The sequence below is a fragment of the Rhinatrema bivittatum genome, chromosome 5 (genome assembly GCF_901001135.1).
Source record: "Rhinatrema bivittatum chromosome 5, aRhiBiv1.1, whole genome shotgun sequence".
NCBI classification, from domain to species: Eukaryota; Metazoa; Chordata; class Amphibia; order Gymnophiona; family Rhinatrematidae; genus Rhinatrema; species Rhinatrema bivittatum.
In genome coordinates, this window is record NC_042619.1 from 206,195,279 (window position 1) to 206,215,222 (window position 19,944).

The window sequence follows — 19,944 nt, forward strand, 5'->3', positions numbered from 1 at the left end:
GTGTAGAATTCTGGTCGCCGCATCTCAAAAAAGATATAATTGCGATGGAGAAGGTACAGAGAAGGGCGACCAAAATGATAAAGGGTATGGAACAGCTCCCCTATGAGGAAAGACTAAAGAGGTTAGGACTTTTCACCTTGGAGAAGAGACGGCTGAGGGGGAAATGCTAGAGGTGTTTAAAATCATGAGAGGTCTAGAACGGGTAGATGTGAATCGGTTTTTTACTCTTTCGGATAATAGAAAGGCTAGGGGGCACTCCATGAAGTTAGCATGTGGCACATTTAAAACTAATCGGAGAAAGTTCTTTTTCACTCAATGAACAATTAAACTCTGGAATTTGTTGCCAGAAGATGTGGTTAGTGCAGTTAGTATAGCTGTGTTTAAAAAAGGATTGGATAAGTTCTTGGAGGAGAAGTCCATTATCTGCTTATTAATTAAGTTGACTTAGATATTAATAACCACCGCTATTACTAGCAACGGTAACATGGAATAGACTTAGTTTTTGGGTACTTGCCAGGTTCTTATGGCCTGGGTTTGGCTTCTGTTGGAAACAGGATGCTGGGCTTGATGGACCCTTGGTCTGACCCAGTATGGCATGTTCTTATGTTCTTCTTATGTTCTTAGGGAAGGGGTTGTGGATGAGGTGAAAGGGGAAGAAAAGGGAAGATGAGACGGGATGGAAGGAAAAGGGATGTGAGTGAGTAAATGGGAAGTGTAAGAAGTTGTGGAGAACAGAAAAAGAGGGAGTGGAGGAGGGCTGAGGGAGAGGGAAGGGGTTGTGGATGAGCTGAGAGGGGATGGGAGGGGATATGAGTGGGGGATGGGATTGAGAGAGGGTGGGGAGTGACTGAGGGAAGGGGAGGGAGTGGGAGGGAGAATGAGGGGGTGAGGTGAGAATGTGGGAAGGGGGGTTTTTAGTGAGAGGGGAGGAAGGCAGTGGGAGAAAGAGGGTAAGACTGAGGGAAGGGAGTTTGAGTGGGGGCAGGGGAAGGAAGGGGGGGTGAGTGACCGAGGGGGAGGAGGATGAGTGACTGAGGTGAATGAGCGAGGGGGAAGGGGAGTGAGGGAGAAGTGTAGAAGTGTGCAGTGTCCGTAAACGGACTGAAATTTATTTTTTTAATGTAGCTCGTTGTTACGGGCTTGTAATACAATAAAAAGCTCAAGGACATGGGATCATGATATGGTGTGGAAGGAGGAATGTAAGAAAATCATCTCTCACTGAGGGGGTGGTGGACACCTGGAAGAGACTTCCAGTAAGATCCTAGGAGCCAGAATTCAAGAATGCATGAGACAGGCACAAAGGGACCTTAGTGACAGAGGGAGGAAGGAACACACAGATCAAATAAGGCATGTGACAGCACAGCAGGCAGAAACAAACAGGCAGACTGGGCGGACCAAATGGTCTTTCCCTGCTGACTTCTGTGTTTTTATGTAACTTTGATAGAGCAGAAATGAACCAAAAAAGTTAAGATTCCTGTTTTCAACATTTGAAAGTGTCTGCCATGTAAAAAGTAGAAGTGCTGGTATTGTGAATGGCCCCGGTTTGATTTGCTTTCTATGTAAAAATCATGTGATTACACATTCTGTGGATTGTTTGCTGCTAGAACGGCTTTGTTCATCGATGACGTCAGCAGACAATGACCTGGTCACTTGCTGGATTTGTGATTTATAGGGAAAAAAAATCAGCAAAATGAGCCTATTGATTTTGACATTGCTTTCCCATATTTGCTGTCATTATTAAGGTACTTTATGGACGTTAACACTATTTCCATTTCTGACCCTCCCTTTGACTTTCTTTGGCTCTCTCTAAAAGTACTGTCTTCCCTTCCTTATTCCTTAAGCAATCCTCAGATCTCTTTGCAGACCCACTGCTAGGTCAGCTGACTCTGGCCAGGAAGTTGCAGAGGCAAACATCTGCTCGCCTTCCTGAGCGAAGTCAGCCAGGCAGGTACATTTATGCTCACAGCTCCCCAGCCCGAAACCTTCTGTGCTACTGAGAGCAGGACACCACTACTGGCCCTCTGTGTAAGGGCTGCAAGATTTCACACACTCTCACATGTGTAGAAGACCCTCCTGTGGTCTCCTGAGGCTGAAAAAGCTACAGAGCTCTTCATCATTTTGTTTTAAATTGGTCAGCAACAGAGGTTGCTATTAATGCACCAAGTGTAGCTTAATCTTTCCCTCAGCATTCAAAGTCTTTGAATGCTGAGATCAGTGAAACTTATTTCATCTTACAAAGGGAAAACTTCCCTGCTCTGGGCTTTCTCCAAGTTTGACCTGCTATGGAGTTTGCACATGTGATGCTCTGCTTCCTCACCGGGCCTGGCTGTTCCCTAGTGACTTCCTATCAGGTCGATCCAGTAAAGTTAAGTTGAAGATTTCTCATCTGTAACGAGCTTGCTGCGCACAATTCGGACGCGTAAGGCAAACCAGCGATGCAGTCTCCAGTTTTGCACGTCCGTAGTGCTTCTTAAAACAGACGCGTAACCCTTCCCGCACCCGGCATGTAAATGAACGAATTAGCTGTATAATGTAGCAGGTCGATCCAGTAAGGCCGCGGAAGAAACAGTGCGGTAGTGTCAGGCGCACCCTTCCTCCCCGCACCCACAGTTCTCTTCACTAACTCCCCGATACTCTCCTCTAATCGCATGCAAATGCATGCCGCGGCTTTAAAGCGGTAGGGAAGGGATATGGCCGCGTAACCCATTTTACTGTATAGGCGCTTAATACAGCGCCTATACAGTAACCAGGGTGCGTTGGTACCTGTCATTTCAAATGACATTTGAAATGACAGGTACCAGGAAGTGTAAAAATCAAAATTTTTAAATACCTGTCGGAGGGCCGCGTGGGTCCAGGGGGCCGGTGGTCGCGTGTTAAATCTAGGCCGCGGGCGGGTGGGCGCCTGTTCCGGGCGGCGGGGGGTGGACGCGCGTTAGTTTCAGACGGCCGCGTGGGTCCAGGCGGCCGGCGGCGGCGGGAGCCGGGTGGTCGCGTGTTAAATCTAGGCCGCGGGCGGGTGGGCGCCTGTTCCGGGCGGCGGGGGGTGGACGCGCGTTAGTTTCAGACGGCCGCGTGGGTCCAGGCGGCCGGCGGCGGGAGCCGGGCGGTCGCGTGTTAAATCTAGGCCGAGGGTGGGTGGGCGCCTGTTCTGGGCGGCGGCGGCAGCGGCGGCGGGGGGACACGCGTTAGCTAGGGGGAGCTCCCTTTGTAACCATTTACTGTGGAAGGAGCTTAAAGTTTTAAAATACACACCAGGAGAATTTACAGCATGACTACATACAACTAATCATGTTAAACTGTTCCTAAACTGCTACATTACACGGAGATGACAGCGGTAAGTACTGCAGGGCTTCCGAAACCCTGAATATGCACGCAGTAAATTGGAATACACTGGGTCTCCAATGTATACACATTTCTCTCCTGCACATTCTCTGTGGATTTCATGAAAACCCATCTGGCTGTGGGGTCCCTAGGACAGGTTTCGGAAGAACGCCATACAGCATGCCCTCCTGAGCTGACCACGAGCCGGGAGCCATCAGAAGAGCTGGTTGCACTGGTATTCTATTTCATTCCTGTTCTTGCTCTGCAAGTTCACCCTTAAGATGAATACTGGGGCCGCGCTGATCTCAGGAGAACCCAGCTCTGCACAGTGGCTCTGCCCTAAATCTTGTCTAAGCCAAGCAGGTTCCCCTGCCCAGGGGGAGGCACATTAATCAGGATCAGGGAAAAGCCGGCTCTCAGAAAAGAGGCAGCAGAGCAATTTATGCTCAGGCACTTTTGCTTTCCAGACTGAGATTCTACAAAGAACGCATTGAATCTTCAAATCCTCAGGAAGATGTTCACTGGTATAAAGGAGCTTATCATTCAATCTCTTTATATCTCAGCCTGGAGTGCAGCCCTTTCTCCAAGGTTTTGAATAGCATGCAGCGTGGAGCCTTTGAGGACCCATGAGCTATGTAATGCCTGGCCTGGCTGTGAGACTGCAGGATGCTGACACTGGGATGGAGGTGGGTCACTCCCAATGGTGGCTCCACGTGAACACACCAGCACGCCTACAAATACCATCCAGATACTGCACAACCAAGAATACAAGCATATTTTAGTGACTTTCTGAGAGTCTTCATCACACCTGCTCAAGCCTTGTGTCACAAATATTCAGAAACAAACACATCTGTCCAAAGTTGACCTATTTAATATTTCAGGATGTGTTGGGGTGTGCAAGCTAAAGAATGGAATGGGATAGCATAGGGCAAGGTGGCAGCAGAGTGCATGCGGGAAGCTTGTGGCATAACTTTGCCCTTTGATGCTTTACTCCAAAGATGCAGCATGTAGGTGAGGCAATGCAACAAAAATGAGAAATTGCTTACTGGAAAGGAAGTGCTGTGATGTAGGGCCAAAATCCCGATGGGCCTCGTGCAAGTGCCTTATGCGTTCATCAATAGACACCTGGGGAGAAGAGGAAAAGAAAAACTGATGACTGCATTGCAAACCCACATACACACATACCAACACACCAACATACAAACATACAACACACAAACATGCACATATACACCTATACATACACACATACAAGCACATATACACAAACATATACACCAACATATACACAAACATGCACATATACTGTTCATCTGTACATACACACCAAAACACAAACATACATGCACATATACACCAACCCACACAAAATCACACACATACACATACATACAAATATACATGCATACACCAACATACACACAAACATTCACATATACCTGCCCATACATACCACACACACCAACATGCATATATAAACCTGTACATACACACCTAAACACACAAACATACAACACACACACAAATGTGCACATACACACCTTTATATACACACCTACTAACAAACAGAAACATGCATATACACCTGTATAGACACACCATTATACACAACCATGCACATATACACTTGTACATACACCAACACACACATACATGCACATATATACTTGTACATACATACAAATATACATGCACACACCAAAATACACAAAAATATTCACATACACCTGCACATACACTCCAACATACACACCAGCATGCATATATAAACCTGTACATACACACCTAATGAAACACATACATACACACAACACACACACAAATGTGCACATATACACCTGTATATACTTACCTAACCCACCCATATACACATCCACACCAACATACACAGAAAGATGTATATACACCGGTACATACACACCAACACACACACAAACATGCACATATACACCAACACACACACATACAGGCACTTATACACCTGTACATACACACAAATTTACATGCACACACAAACATACACACAAACATGCACATACACCTGCAGATACACACCAACACACACATCAACATGCATATATAAACCTGTACATACACACCTAAAACACACACACATAAACACACCAACATTCACACAAATGTGCACATTTACACCTGTACATACACACATAACACACACATATACACACAGTAACCAACACAGAAACATGCACATATACACTTGTACATACATACCTAAACACACACACCATCATACAAACATGCATATACACCTGTACATACACACTTAAACACACAAACATACAAATATACACCAGTACATACCCAACACACACACAATCATGCACATATATATCAATACACACACACCTAAAAAAACACACAAACATGCACATATACACTTGTATATACACACCAATACACACATGCAAACACAGAAACACATAGACTCCAACACACACAAACTTGCACATATACACCTGTATATACACAACACACACACACAAACATGCACATATACATCAGTACACACACCTAAACACACACACAAAACATACACAAACATGCACATATACACCTGCACATACACACCACATACACATGCATATTCACCTGTACATACACACATACATGCACACACCAACATACACACGTGCACATATACACCTGTACATACATACCTAATACACACACCACCATACACAAAAACATGCATATACACCTGTACATACACACAAGCACACATGCACATATACACCTGTACATAAACACACACATATACAAACACCAAAACAGACATCCACATATACATCTGTGCATACACACTAACACACATACAAATATGCAGATATACACCTGTACATACACACAACACACACAAAACACATAGACATGCAAATAAATAACTGTACATACATATCAATACACACACATACACACACACAAAGCAAGACACACACAGACATGCACATATTACCCGTAGATACACACCAACTCACATGCACACACAGAACATACACACACATGTGCACATATACTGTACACCTGTACATACACACCAACATAGACACAAATGTGAACACACTTGTACAACATGCACACACACACCTACATATACACAATTATACACACATGAATACACACAAAAAGATGCATATACACCTGTATATCACACCAACACACACAAACATGAACATATACGTCTGTACATACACATCAACACACACATATAACATAGACATGCACTTTTACACCACTATATATACACACACAAATACACATATAGCAACAATTAGACACCAACACACACAAACATGCACATATACATCTGTACATACACACCAACACAGACACACAAACATGCACATATACATTACACGCCAACACACACACACACATACCAACATACGCACAAACATGCACATATCTGTACGTACACACCAGTCACACACACACAAACACCAACACACACTACCACACAGACACCAACATACACAGAAACATGCACATATATTCATCTACATACACACACAGAAACATGCACATATATACCTGTGCATACACACCCACACACATACGCACACACCAACTCACATACATTCACATATACACCTGTACGTACTCACCAACACACAGACACCAACATATACCAAACATGCACATATACACCTGTATATACACAGGTATATGCAAAGACAACACCCACAAAGGTACATGTATACATACATATACACATATACACTGCTTGTGTATAAACATATGTACACACTAATACATATATACCCAGATATATACAAGCACTACATTTGTATAGACACAGCACATACAAACACATATGCACAAAATGTATCTGTATACACATATATACAAACAAGGATACAGACATGTACACACAAATATGTACAAACACAAAAACACACTTAGACATAAACATGATCATATACCCCTGTACATACACACTAACATACACACAAAGATGCACCTATACACCTGAACGTACACACCAACACAGACATCAACATACACACAAACATGCACATATACACCTGTAGATACAAACAAACTTGCACACAACATATACACTAGCATGCACATATACCCCTGTACATACACACCAACATACACACAAAAATGCACATATACACCTGTACATACACACCAACACAGACATCAACATACACACAAACATGCACATATACACCTGTAGATACAAACAAACTTGCACACAACACATACACCAGTATGCACATATACACCTGTACATACACAGACACCAACATACACACAAACATGCACACATACACATGTACATACAGAAGACACACATACATGTACTGCATAGGTATAGACACATGCACACACAAACGCATTGCCTTTATTTATATATTTGCACACACAAATTCTGACAGATGTACATACAGAAACACAAACATGCATTGCATCTTTATAGATGCTGCACACACATACAAACAAGTACATACTAATGAAATGTATCTCTAGATACATTCACACACACACACATGCACACAGACATGTACAAACACAGACTCATACATACATACTTGATTTATGTATATACAAATGCACACACATACACACACACAAGCACACACATGTACACACTCAACCCCATCACCACGGTGTATTTTAAATTAAGGGCCCCCAAGTGATAATTTTGGCAGGAGATGGGCCTTGGAGTTCGAGGGAAGTGGTTACCCTTGGAAGCAGTAATAATGGGTGCAACAGCTGGTCTTGCAGCAGCTGTGCGTGAACACCTACTTCCTCGGACCCTGTGCCCCGTGGTGGCTGCAGGAGAGACATTTACACTACTGCCTCCCACACACACACAGTCATACAAACATGCATACACTCTCCCCCTCCCTTATGCAGCCCCCAGAACACACACAGCAGCAATGAAAGCAACAAGGCATTCTGTTTAATCTGATTTTCTTCCTGCTTACAATGTGCCACCAAACTTCAGCAACCCAGCGCACCAAATCAAGGCACAGTACGGAGGAACTTTCTCTCATCATATCTACAGCCCAAGGCTCTGGAGGTTGACTTTGCAGAGCAGAGATTCAAGCTGCTTTATTTAGCTATAAAAACCGTTTTGAAATACAAACCATCACCTTGTGAAGAGAAAGTCATTTCTACTGCCCTGCTATATTGAACCAGATGAAGTTATCCACTTGTACATGAGCTCAATCATTCTGGCCTGGGTGATACTGAGCTGGATATTTCAAGCTCCCCGGGGTACAAGCACTTCCATCTCTTACCACTTCTCATTCTTGAGCGACTTTGATAAATGTACGGGAGCATGCTAGATCAACCCCCCACACACAATCTTAATGAGGTGACAGCCAAAGATGCTACCCCACTACAGAGCAGAGCAGGATTAATACCTTTTTCTACAGCTCATACATCACTTTCTGCTATGCTGCAATTTTTGTCTCATTTTAAACTGAAAGACTGAATAATTTGCTTTAAGAATTTTTTTCAGCCATTCCTCTGTCACTGCCATATTCTGACAGGAAGGCAGTGAAGGGCTTGGTGTGACGAGAGCGAGGTGAGGCGTGCAGTGTGTTGGTTGGAGTCCAGGGACACTGAGTGGGTGGAGGTGACAGGTACAGAATGAAAGGAGGAAGGCAAGGGGTGCAATGTAATGGGAGGGAAGTGAGGGGCATAGTGTGTGGTGGAAAGGAGGCAAAGGACACAGTGTGAGTGGGTGGAGGTGACGAACACAGAGTTATGGAAGGGAAGTGAGGGGCACAGTGTGATGGGAAGGATCCAAGAGGCACAGTGTGATGGAAGGGAGGAGAAGGGCCCAGTGTGGTGGGAGAGAGGTGATTGGCATAGTATGATGGGAAGGAGGCGAGGGACGCAGTGTGATGGGAAGGAGGTGAATGGCACAGTGTGACAGGAAGGAGGCGAGGGGCGCAGTGTGACAGGAAGGAGGTGAATGGCACAGTGTTATGGGAAGGAGGCGAGGGGCGCAGTGTGACAGAAAGGAACCAAGGGACACAGTGTGATGGGAAGGAGGTGAGGGGTGCAGTGTGACAGGAAGGAGGCGAGGGGCGCAGTGTGATGGGAAGGAGGCGAGGGGCGCAGTGTGATGGGAAGGAGGTGAATGGCACAGTGTGATGGGAAGGAGGTGAGGGGTGCAGTGTGACAGGAAGGAGGCGAGGGGCGCAGTGTGATGGGAAGGAGGCGAGGGGCACAGTGTGACAGGAAGGAGGCGAGGGGCACAGTGTGGTGGGAGAGAGGTGATTGGCACAGTGTGATAGGAAAGAGGTGAGGGGCGCAGTGTGATGGGAAGGATGCGAGAGGCACAATGTGATGGAAGGGAGGAGAAGGGCCCAGTGTGGTGGGAGAGAGGTGATTGGCACAGTGTGATGGGAAGGAGGCGAGGGACGCAGTATGGCAGGAAGGAGGACAGGGGCACAATGTGATGGAAGGGAGGAGAAGGGCCCAGTGTGGTGGGAGAGAGGTGATGGGCACAGTAAGATGGGAAGAAGGTGAAGTTTGATATTGGTCAAGTCCAAGTAACACTGAGAGGGAGATGGCGTTGTCAAGCTGGGAAGAATGATCTTACAGCCGGGTGTACACTTTCCGCACAGTTGATCTGGCACTTTGGTGAAACAAGTTACGGTACCGTATCACTGAACATGCATGCAATGCACAAATGAAACAGAACCAATGAATATCAAAATCCCTCTCAGGGAAGAAAAGAGATCATCACCCATGATTGATACAGAACTGCAATTTTTAAAAATATTTATTCTTATATCCACTGGTTTGGCTGCACCATCTTTCCCTTGCTGGATAAGATGAATTGTTTCAAAACCTCACAAGCAAATGGATCCAGGCATTTGATTTGTTATCCATTAGGGGAGGCTGCTGGCCATCGTTTCATCTAGGATTCACTGTTGCTTCCTATTTGTGGCTTGGGTTATTTGGTTATTGAGGACTCATTAGGGAAGTGCTAGCAGAAGTCTTCTACTTTTATGTGAAAATCTGCCACTGTACACTGGAGACTGAGCATCGAACATTAGGAGGGCCACTGTGCAGATGTTTATGTTGCGTTATTGCCTGTTCTCGCCCTCGCTCCACCCTCTCTACCTTTGTGGTGACTCCCTTCGGGTCTGACGGACAGATGCTGCCAGGGCTTCTCCTCGCCGTATCTTCCTGGAATCCTCGGGCTGGCCTGATGCTGTGGATCTGCCATGTTCCTGATGATGTAAGGACGCACGCGCGCTCCAGAGATGTACCGGCAAGGGCGCGAACCTCGGGGGCGTCCCCCCGTAGTGACGTCATCCGCTTCCAACTTAAAAGGTCTTTGTTTGCTACTACGAATCGAGTTAGCAAGGGGAATCTTTCTCTGCTGCTCTGCCTCCACAAACTTACCAAGGGGTACCCGCTCTTTCTTCTTGATTTCAGACTGCTAAGACGGGATCCGGTACTCGACCTTGAGGGCCTATGTCCCTGAATGCTCAGAAGACTCCTTGCCTGGAAGCGATCACAGACATGAACACTATGAGTTATATTACAGATAGGAATCGGTAATCGCTCCACGAGGTCCTATGTTCCTAATCTCTGAAGACTCCCTTCTGACTAAGATGTTATCGCAGGTACAGAGATCGTGAGTTGTCATTGCAGATTGCAGATAGGAACCGGTACTCGCTCCACGAGGGCCCATGTTCCTAAAACCCTTCACAGACTCTCTTCTATCTCAGAAGCTATCGCATACCTATATCATGTGAAGTACTATTACAGATTGCAGATAGGAACCAGCACTCGCTCCACGAGGGCCTATGTTCCTAAAACCTTCCAAAGACACTCTTCTATTACAGAAGCCACCTCATACACAGATATTGTGAGTTCTTATTCCAGACTGCATATAGGAACCAATACTCACCTCGGCTCCTGTTCCTGAATATACTGAAGACTTTCTGTTGCACTGAAGCCATTACAAGATATCTACAATTGTGAGTGTATCATCTACCTCTGGTTATGTATCCAGCATACCCTGTCTATTCACTATCTATAGTCTCTCTCTACAACTCAGCAACCCAGAGATCACAATTCCAGTATCTGAGGGACTTCAGCCCTGCTGGGCACATCAACTCACTACTGCCTCCTCTGGTGGTTCTACTTCCTGTCTAATAAAGAACAATCTGTGTTTATCTCCATACTCCAACCTAACCGGTGGTCCCTCCCAGGATATCGTCCTGGGGGTGCTGTCATCTGCCATCGGCCCAAGGATTCACCAATTTCCATGTTTATTCCTTACACTATTAAGAGCGGTATCATACAGACTGCCACTCTGTGGGAGCCAACCCACAACAGATCATTAACTCCATCTACGGAGTACATCACTCTGCTGACTACTCCCCTCTGGGGAAGCAGATCCATATCAGACTGCTAACTCCCCCTCCCTGGCGGGGTAATCTACATTAGATTGCCAGCTCCTCCCCTCTGGGGGAGCTGATCAATAACAGATCACTAACTCCGCCCCCCTTGGTGGGGTGAGCACCAACAGATTGCTAACTCCTTAGCAGATATATTACAGATTGCTAACTCCGTACGGTGATTTCTAACAGATTGCTAACTCCGCCCCCCCCTTAGCGGGGTGAGCGATAACAGTTTATTTATTGATTTCTTTATTTTCTAAATTCTTATTAACCAGTCATTCAGTGAATCCTTGGTCGGTGCAGTGTACAACAAATTTAAACAAATCAATATACAACTTAATAAAACATATAATAAAACACAACAGTGATAAATCATAACAAAAATAAAACAAAAACTTTAAAATAAAATACAATAACTTAAAATTACCCTCACTGGGCCAGAGAATTAGCAAATACTGCTTACAAATGTGCTAGCATAACCGATCCAAGGGAGGTACAAAGCATTTGTATGTGGATCACCAGTTCCCTTCTTGCCTTCCACCAAAAGACACGGCAGAAGGGTCTCTCTTTCTCTATGTCAAGGAAGAGCTGATTTGATTATTTGAACTCCACAGTTTTGCGTTTCTTTTCTGTTCTCACTCTATGTCTGCCATGGAGAGGCCAAGGGTTTGATTCCCGGGTTGGCCTGCGCTGCTCTGAAAGGCAGCATTCACAGACCCTGTGGGGAGGGAGATCCAACCAGCATTTCGAGGCCAATATTCAGAAAAGTGGAGAGCGGGCGAGTTACCCAGCGAAAAATGGTCGGATAACTTGTCACAGATATTCTCCTGCTGAATATTTTCACCTAATTTGGATAACGTTACACGGATAATTTTCAAACCTAACCGGCTATCTTTGAATATGTCCGGTTAGTTTAAAGGTATCTGGGCACAAGTCCCAGCATAACTTTAAACCTAACCGAATGTATCCAAAATATATCAATTAAGAGGCTGAAAAACAAAACAAAAAAAAATCCTTGTTGGCCTGCAGGCCCGATCCCCCACCAGTGATGGATTTAGATTTTTGCTGCCCCAGGCACTGTTGGTGCCATCACCCCCCATCTCTAACCTCCCTGCAAATGACAGGAAGAGAATGGCCTCTATTAGGGAGCAACTCCAGAGCACTTGCACTTTAAAACTTTGTTTGGGGGATGGGTGGGAGGAACCTCAGGCCAGCAGGCCCCATTTATTGGCACTGGGGTGGGGGTTGAGCTGCCAGACCCATGAGGCAATTTTTTTATAGCAAGGTTGCCGCTTAACTTGCTATGTGTTAAGGCTTAAAGATATCTGGGAACACATTTCCAGTTCACTTCAGACCTGCTCATGGCCACTGCTAGATGTAAAAAGGGTGCCGCTTTTAGCCGTAGGAAAGTGTCCCTGGTCTTTACAAACATGCAGAATGTGGCTTTAGCTGGTGGGACTGCCCTCAGTGTGTGTCGGGTTCACCACGAACTCTGCCCTTTGGTGATGTAAGTGAAGCGTCAGTGTGGGAAAGAGGAGCACCACTCTTCAGTGGGAGGGGTAAAACAGTGGTAACAAGATCCCCTGCTCCCCATTGGGAGGAGGAGTCAGGTGGATTGCTGAGAATTGAGGAGCAGTGAGGATGCCAAACCCTGGAGCCCTCTCCTCAGGGCCTGTCCCCCACTGAGAGGGTCCAAGAGAGATTTAAGAGGAGGAGAAGAATTCCAGGGTGGAAATTCCTAGAAAGAGAGAAGAGTTTGCTGGACCAGGGTGCCGGGAGGTGCCAAGGGAAAGGCCATCCTGCCTGGGAAAATCACCAGAGACAAAGACTGAGTTATCTACTGTCAGTCTGAGACTCCTAAGCTGAGAGAGAATACAGAGAGGGGGAAACTGGAAGGGCTCAGGATGGACAAGGTGACTTGCTTCGAGGGAGAGTTGAAAAAAGACTGTGATTTTTGTTTTTGTGCTGGGGACTTGTTTTCCTACCACCAGTTGTGCTAAGTAAAGGCTTTGATTTGATGAACAAACTTGCAGCATGAAGAGTGATTTATTTATGTTGTGATTGATTGGTGTGCAGAAGAGCCCCTGTGAGTAGGAGAAACCTTAAGGGTCTTGAAAAAAACTGAACTTTTCCCTCCTGTGTAGGAACCACAGGAGGTCTTGGGGCATTGCATAGTCCATGGCTCTCCCTTGTGCCCCTGTGCCCAAGACCAGAACGGGACAGGGGCTACACAGAGGTAACCAAAAAACTTATTTGGCTAACTCCCAGTATCAGAGTTAGCTGGATATGTTATTCAGCTAACTCATCCCTGCTCTGGAACAGCCGCAAAACACCTCTAAGTTATTTGGCAAAATTTTATTTGAATAAATGTCTTTGAATATTAACTTTTATGGGCCTGATATTGAAAGCACGTTCTAGCGGTCTGCTGAAAATCAGTGTCTGCTAGACAGCCGGATAAGTCACTTGTCCAGCTATCTTTTAGTCAGTCAATTTGTGGGCAGCGCCATTTATCTGGTTAACTTAACCAGATAAGTAGCAATATTTGCTCTTATCTGGTTAAGTTAATCGGATAAGTTACACCAGCCATCAAGCTGGTCTAACTTAGCCGGATATACGTGGATATTCAGCCATGCCACTGAATATCCCTTGTAAATTAGCAAGATAACTCATATTCAGCTAAGTTACTTACTTGGCCAACGCTCAATACCGGGGCCCCTATATTTATATAGGTAGGGCTGCATATACTGCTTTTTTATGGAATAAATGTTATGTACCTTTTATTCTGAAATGCTCTTCCAAATGTCCTCTTCAGTTGTCCATGCTCTATCCATGCTTTACATCTATCAGTGTGAAGCCTGCATGGGGTTCTGATGAACATCTGCTCTTCAGCTGTCCATGCTATAGACAAGGAGAAGAGAAATAGTTGGAAGGCTATGAGCACAAATGCTCATAGCTTTGGCAATACAATCCCAGATGTGCAAACCCTTGTGGCAGAGGCAGATCTAGATATTGCTCCTATCATGGAGACAGTTCAACGAGTCCTCTGAATGGGATATGGCCATTTGTTCAGGAAGGATTGGGTAGCATAAAATGGGGAGGAGTAACTCATTATGTAAAAACGAATATCAAACCCACTGAATCGCAGGGGACATTGGGAAAGGAGGAGGCAATATGATCCATCTTGAAAAGGGGCAATGGCACTTCCATCTACACCAATGCGGTTTACAGACCTACGACACAAAGGAAGAACTGGACAGAGACCTAGTCAAGAACATCCAAAAGGAGGTGGGAGGTGGCACTGGTCAAAGGTTTGATTCTGTCAGAAGTGACTGCACTATCTCGTCTTCAGAATCAGAGGGAGAGAGTTCACGGGCACCCTTCAAGAGGTTTTCCTCAGACCAATGGTGACAGAACCCACGAAGGGGTGGTGATACTGCACCTGATTCTTATGAATGGAGAAAGCATTTCTAATGTCTGGGTAGGTGCCCGACTAAGCACTAGTGACCACCGGATAGCATGGTTTGATACAGCAGCCAAGGAGAGCCGTCACTCAAACGTCAAAGTCCTGGATTTTAAAAATCCTGACTTTAGTAAAATGGGAAAGTAACTAATGGAGGCACTAGCAGGGCAGGAGGAAGTATGTGAAATGGAAGAACAGAGGGCTAAACTACAGGGAGCTACAGAAAGAGTGACAAATCTCTAGGTTAAAAATGTAAAGAAATGGAGGAAGAGAGAGAGACTGATTTGGTTTTCAAAGGCGGTAGCTGAGCAGGTAAGGGGAAAAAGAGTAGCAAAACATACAAGGGTTCTCAGAAAGAGAAGCACAAGGAAGAATAAAAGGTCAGGCTGAAAGATGGGGAAAGTAGTCAGGAAGGCAAAGGCATGAATCAAGGAAAGGTTCCTAAAGAGAGGACAAGGCTTTTTTGGGTTTGTCAGGGAAAAGAGGAAGGCCAGAGGTGGGATGATAGTAAGACAGAGAGGAGTCGACGAGAAATGTGCAGAGGGTGATGAGGAAAAAGCAGAAGTGCTAAACAAATACATCTGTAGGGTATTCACGAGGAAGGATTTGTAAAAGGGCGGCTGCTTGTTGGAAAACGTTTGCATGGCCGTGCGGTGGGGGGCATGCCATTTACGGAAGAACTTTGGCAAAACGTAAAAATTGTCAAGCCAATCACATTCTCTGTATCTAAGCTAGGAAATCTTTTATAAGGCCCCCTTCTTTTCATGAACACTGACCATGAAACCCTGGTCCCAAAAGTGTGATCTGTAGGGCTACTCTAATGGTCCATGTTTACTCTCTGCTTAATTTTCACTTAACCTCCACCCATGTAGAGCAATGTTTTTGCCATTGATTCAGTGGTGGAAGGTTGTACAAGGGGAATTGTGCCTTTACGCCTGGGTGATGTCAGAGAGACATCTGCTGGTATAAAAGGTGAGACTGTGTGGAGACCATATTTGCAACTCCATGCATTGCTTTCCACGAAAACTCCTCCCACACAAAAAGCAAGTACAAAGAATACCCACAGCAAGCTTTAACGCCTGGGTCAAAAGTACCTGCAGACTTTATCTCAATGTGGAAAGTCTGAAACTTGGCCACTAAAAGCAAAACCATCCCCTCGCACAGGGGATAGTACGCTCCAGTGCACCCCTATGGTTTCACAGGTAAGTGTTTCGTGCCAGTAGGTGATGGGAGAATGGGAATAAGAGTTGCTGCTCGTGGCTCCGGGTAGAGCCAGGATGCTAGAAGAATCTGGAGGCAGTGTCAGGCTTTAGCGTGACCCCATAACCCCCTTCTCTGAGCAGGACCTTCTCGCTAGCTGCCACAGGATTGGCACCGGAAGAGGTTGCCCATAGTCTTACCAGTATCTTGGACCACATTGCCAAGAGATCCGTGAATAGACGCCATGTGAGGAATGACATCTCTAATCATCCTTTGATCATGCCTAGGGTTGCCAATTCTGGGAAAACATTTGCACTGACAGTCTGAGGCTCTTTTTACAGACAACCCATCTTTTTTGGGGAGAGTCCCTCCCTATTTCCTTTTCCTATGCTGCTACATCTGTACCTGGACTATCTGCTTACAATCCAAGCTGCACCACTTCTGGCTCCTGTCCCACGTCAGAGGGAGCCAGAAGAGAGACATAGCCAGGATTGACAATCGCATTGACAATGGACATTACAGGGTTAGACAAAGGGCACTGCGGGTCCAGTTTTCTGCTGTTTGTACAGGTGGTTGGCTTCCCCCACCCTCCCCTGCCCTTGGCATGCTATCCTGTGTCCTTCTCCCCCTGGCATATGCTCTTTTCTCCTCCAACAAGGTTTCCATTCCTCCAACATGCTTCAACAAGCACACTCTTCTCCTTCTCCCTTCCCTTCCTCCCAATTCCCAGCAGCAGCAGCAGCAGTGCCTCAGCCCAGGCTCAGTCCCTCAATAGCAGCGGCGGCTTCTTGGCCTGGACCAAAGTGGCATTGCAGTAGTAGCAGTTTGTGGTCTCAGATCCATGAAATCAGTGGCGTCTTCTGGGCCCGAGTCCCCCGACCTTGCTGGCATCTTGGCAGATTTTAGGCCCAGGCCAGTTACAGATGAATATTTTATTTATTGAGATTCTGCTTTTCAAGCACTTCCAAGTGGATTACAATCAGGTACTGTAGGTATTAGTCCCGCACATGTAACTTCTGGCTCTTGATGTTGTCAGAAGGAACCAGAAGAAACACAGACTTATTTACAGGCTGCTTGCTGCAAGAAATTTATGGACCTTATTTATGGGCAGCCTGTAAAGTTACAGACGGTTGGCAACTCTGCCAGAAACTCACAGACCAAAACTGGAACTAACCCCATTGGAAATGTCTCACCTCTAACACAGAGGAGCACAAGGGAAAGAGAACATACCTGCTTCACCTCATCTTCCAGAAGGAAAGAGTTCAAAGCGTGTTACAGAGAGTGGAGGTATCGAATTGGATGTAATAAGCATCATACTAAACAACACCATAACTATAGTCTGCAAGAGGTTTACATAAGACTTTATAAGCATCAAAGGGGAGGGGAGAATTGCTGCGGTCAAAGGTACCTTGGGTTTCCTGAAGGTGCTGAAACATGCACGGCCAGACGCAGAGAAGAAGGAGAGGAAAACGGCTGCCATGTTGGCGCACTTGCTACTGGATAATCATAGCGCTGCAAAGTTGCACCTCACCCTCTCTCAAGGAAAAGGCAAACAAAGCGGTTCTATTTTCTTTTTTGTACAACACTTTTGAAAATTTGTAGAAACAAGCTGTGCTTGCCAAGGACTTTAACAGTTTTGAACATTTACAAGCAGGAAACATTTTGATCAACTTTAATTTTTTGTCTGCATTTGCTTGTTTTTCCAAGCGGTTTTGCTTTGTGATCTGTATTTCATGTGAGTTCATTTTGTTCCATTTGAGTTCAGAGCTCCTGAATCTAAAGTTGAATACGACGGTTTGGGGGTCATTAATAAAATGAGACATCTCTATCTTAAAAAAAAAAGGTGCAATCACATAAATGAAGAGGGCAGGCAGATCAGAGTCTGTAGGGACATTCTTAAAGGTGATGAGGTGAAGTGGTTGGGGCCTTCATTAATGAGGGATGGTCCAGAAGCATGTTTGAGTTAAATGCTAGGAGAGTGGAATAAACAGTTTAGGGTGGCGCATTCCACAACGGGGAAGCGTTGAGATTTAGTATGGCGTTGCCTTGTAGAGGACAGTTCAAGTAACAAGAGGCTTCATCTGAGTCACAGGGAACCTCAGCAGGAGGGGAATTGGTTGTACAGAGCCCTGAAGCTCTGATTGGGGCTGGGACTTGATCAGTGGATGTTGGTTATGGGCCGAAGGCTTCAACAAACAGCCAGATTTTTAGTTTCTTCCTGAAGGAGAGGCGGTCGGGTGCAAGTCTAATGCCGGAGGTATTGCATTCCAGAGGGTGGGAGCTGATCCTGAGAAGGTCCCTGTTCCACACAAGCAGGCGTATTGATTGTAAATACACTGCCTTTCCCAAATCTTCTGCAAAATAAACTGTAAGTCCTTGGGAACAGCAAATGTCTGTGTGGAGTACCGTTTGTTTGCTCTGATTCTCCCACATCATTCTGCACCTCCCTGACCTGCCATGGATGGAAGCCATGGGCCTGCATTTAGGGTAAATACTGAACATCAGCTACACTGGAATGACGCACTACAGAATTAATGGAGAAATACTTCTGTGATGAGCTTTGGTGGATTTGCTTCACCTGTGGCAACCACTGTGCCCTTAAGGTCTGTCCACACTGCCATGGCTGGATAAACCACGGAGAGCAGGTGGGATGGACACACTCGTCACAGCAGCAAGAAAAGAGAACTATCAGAGAGAAAAAATGCTCTCCAGGGACAAGTGAGCCCCTTCTCGGACTGTCTTCAGGGCGTGCCGCTGTTTTCATTAACGCTGGATTCCTCAGCTAAAAAACCTTTGCTGACCGAGCACAAGGCTCTGAGTGACAAAGAACAGACTGAGCGTGATTCCTACTCTTCATTGACTCTGCAATTAATTGCAGAGATGGATGGGGCTGACCTTGGCATTTTTATTTCTGATGTGATAGTGCACCATGAGGTGGAAGGAAATCATAGGTGTGTGGGCTGCAGTATTCCCTCAAAGCTCAATTTTATAAACTAGTAGCAAATATTTCACAAGCAGGTCTGACACACATTTATCCCAAAATACAGTTAATACCTCAAAAAGTTATTTTTTTTAAGTATAAATTCCATACAAACTGTACTGGTCTTGGAAACTTCCAGAGATGTTTGTCGGATATGGAGAAAGCAATATTCGCACAGCACTTGTTCGAAAAGAAAGGTTTAAAAGCAGAAGTCAAGCACACTTTCCATCAGCCCTGGTCTCTCTCCTTCACTAGAACTGGGTGACTTGGGGCTCATTTGGTCCCAATTTTCAAGGAGCAATCTAAGATCCCACATTACATCTTCACTTAATACTGATTAGGAATCGCTGGGCTCTTCTAGTGTCAGCCAGTGAGAGTCTATATCCTTCCCTTGGTGTCAGGAAGGCATCATGATGAGACTGACATCATTGGATGGAAACAAGACAAGCACCAGGGACAAAGGGAGAGTTTTCATTAGTGGGTTGAGGTGTTTGGATTTTAAATTGGATTTTTAGCTCATCTTTCCAAGTAATGACCAAAGTGGCTGTCCCACACCATCCAAAATGGAACCC

At 45.5% G+C, this 19,944-nt stretch overlaps 1 protein-coding gene across 4 annotated transcripts in view; it reads right to left on the bottom strand.

Annotated features, from left to right (window-relative positions):
• The window catches only part of DMD (dystrophin), a 3,148,630-nt gene that overhangs the window by 247,015 nt on the left and 2,881,671 nt on the right, over window positions 1–19,944 (bottom strand). For all 4 annotated transcript variants that reach the window (XM_029603105.1, XM_029603098.1, XM_029603099.1 and 1 more), the window contains one exon: window positions 4,368–4,446. In XM_029603105.1, coding sequence (XP_029458965.1) covers window positions 4,368–4,446 — 79 coding nt within the window. The remainder of the gene's footprint in view (window positions 1–4,367; window positions 4,447–19,944) is intronic.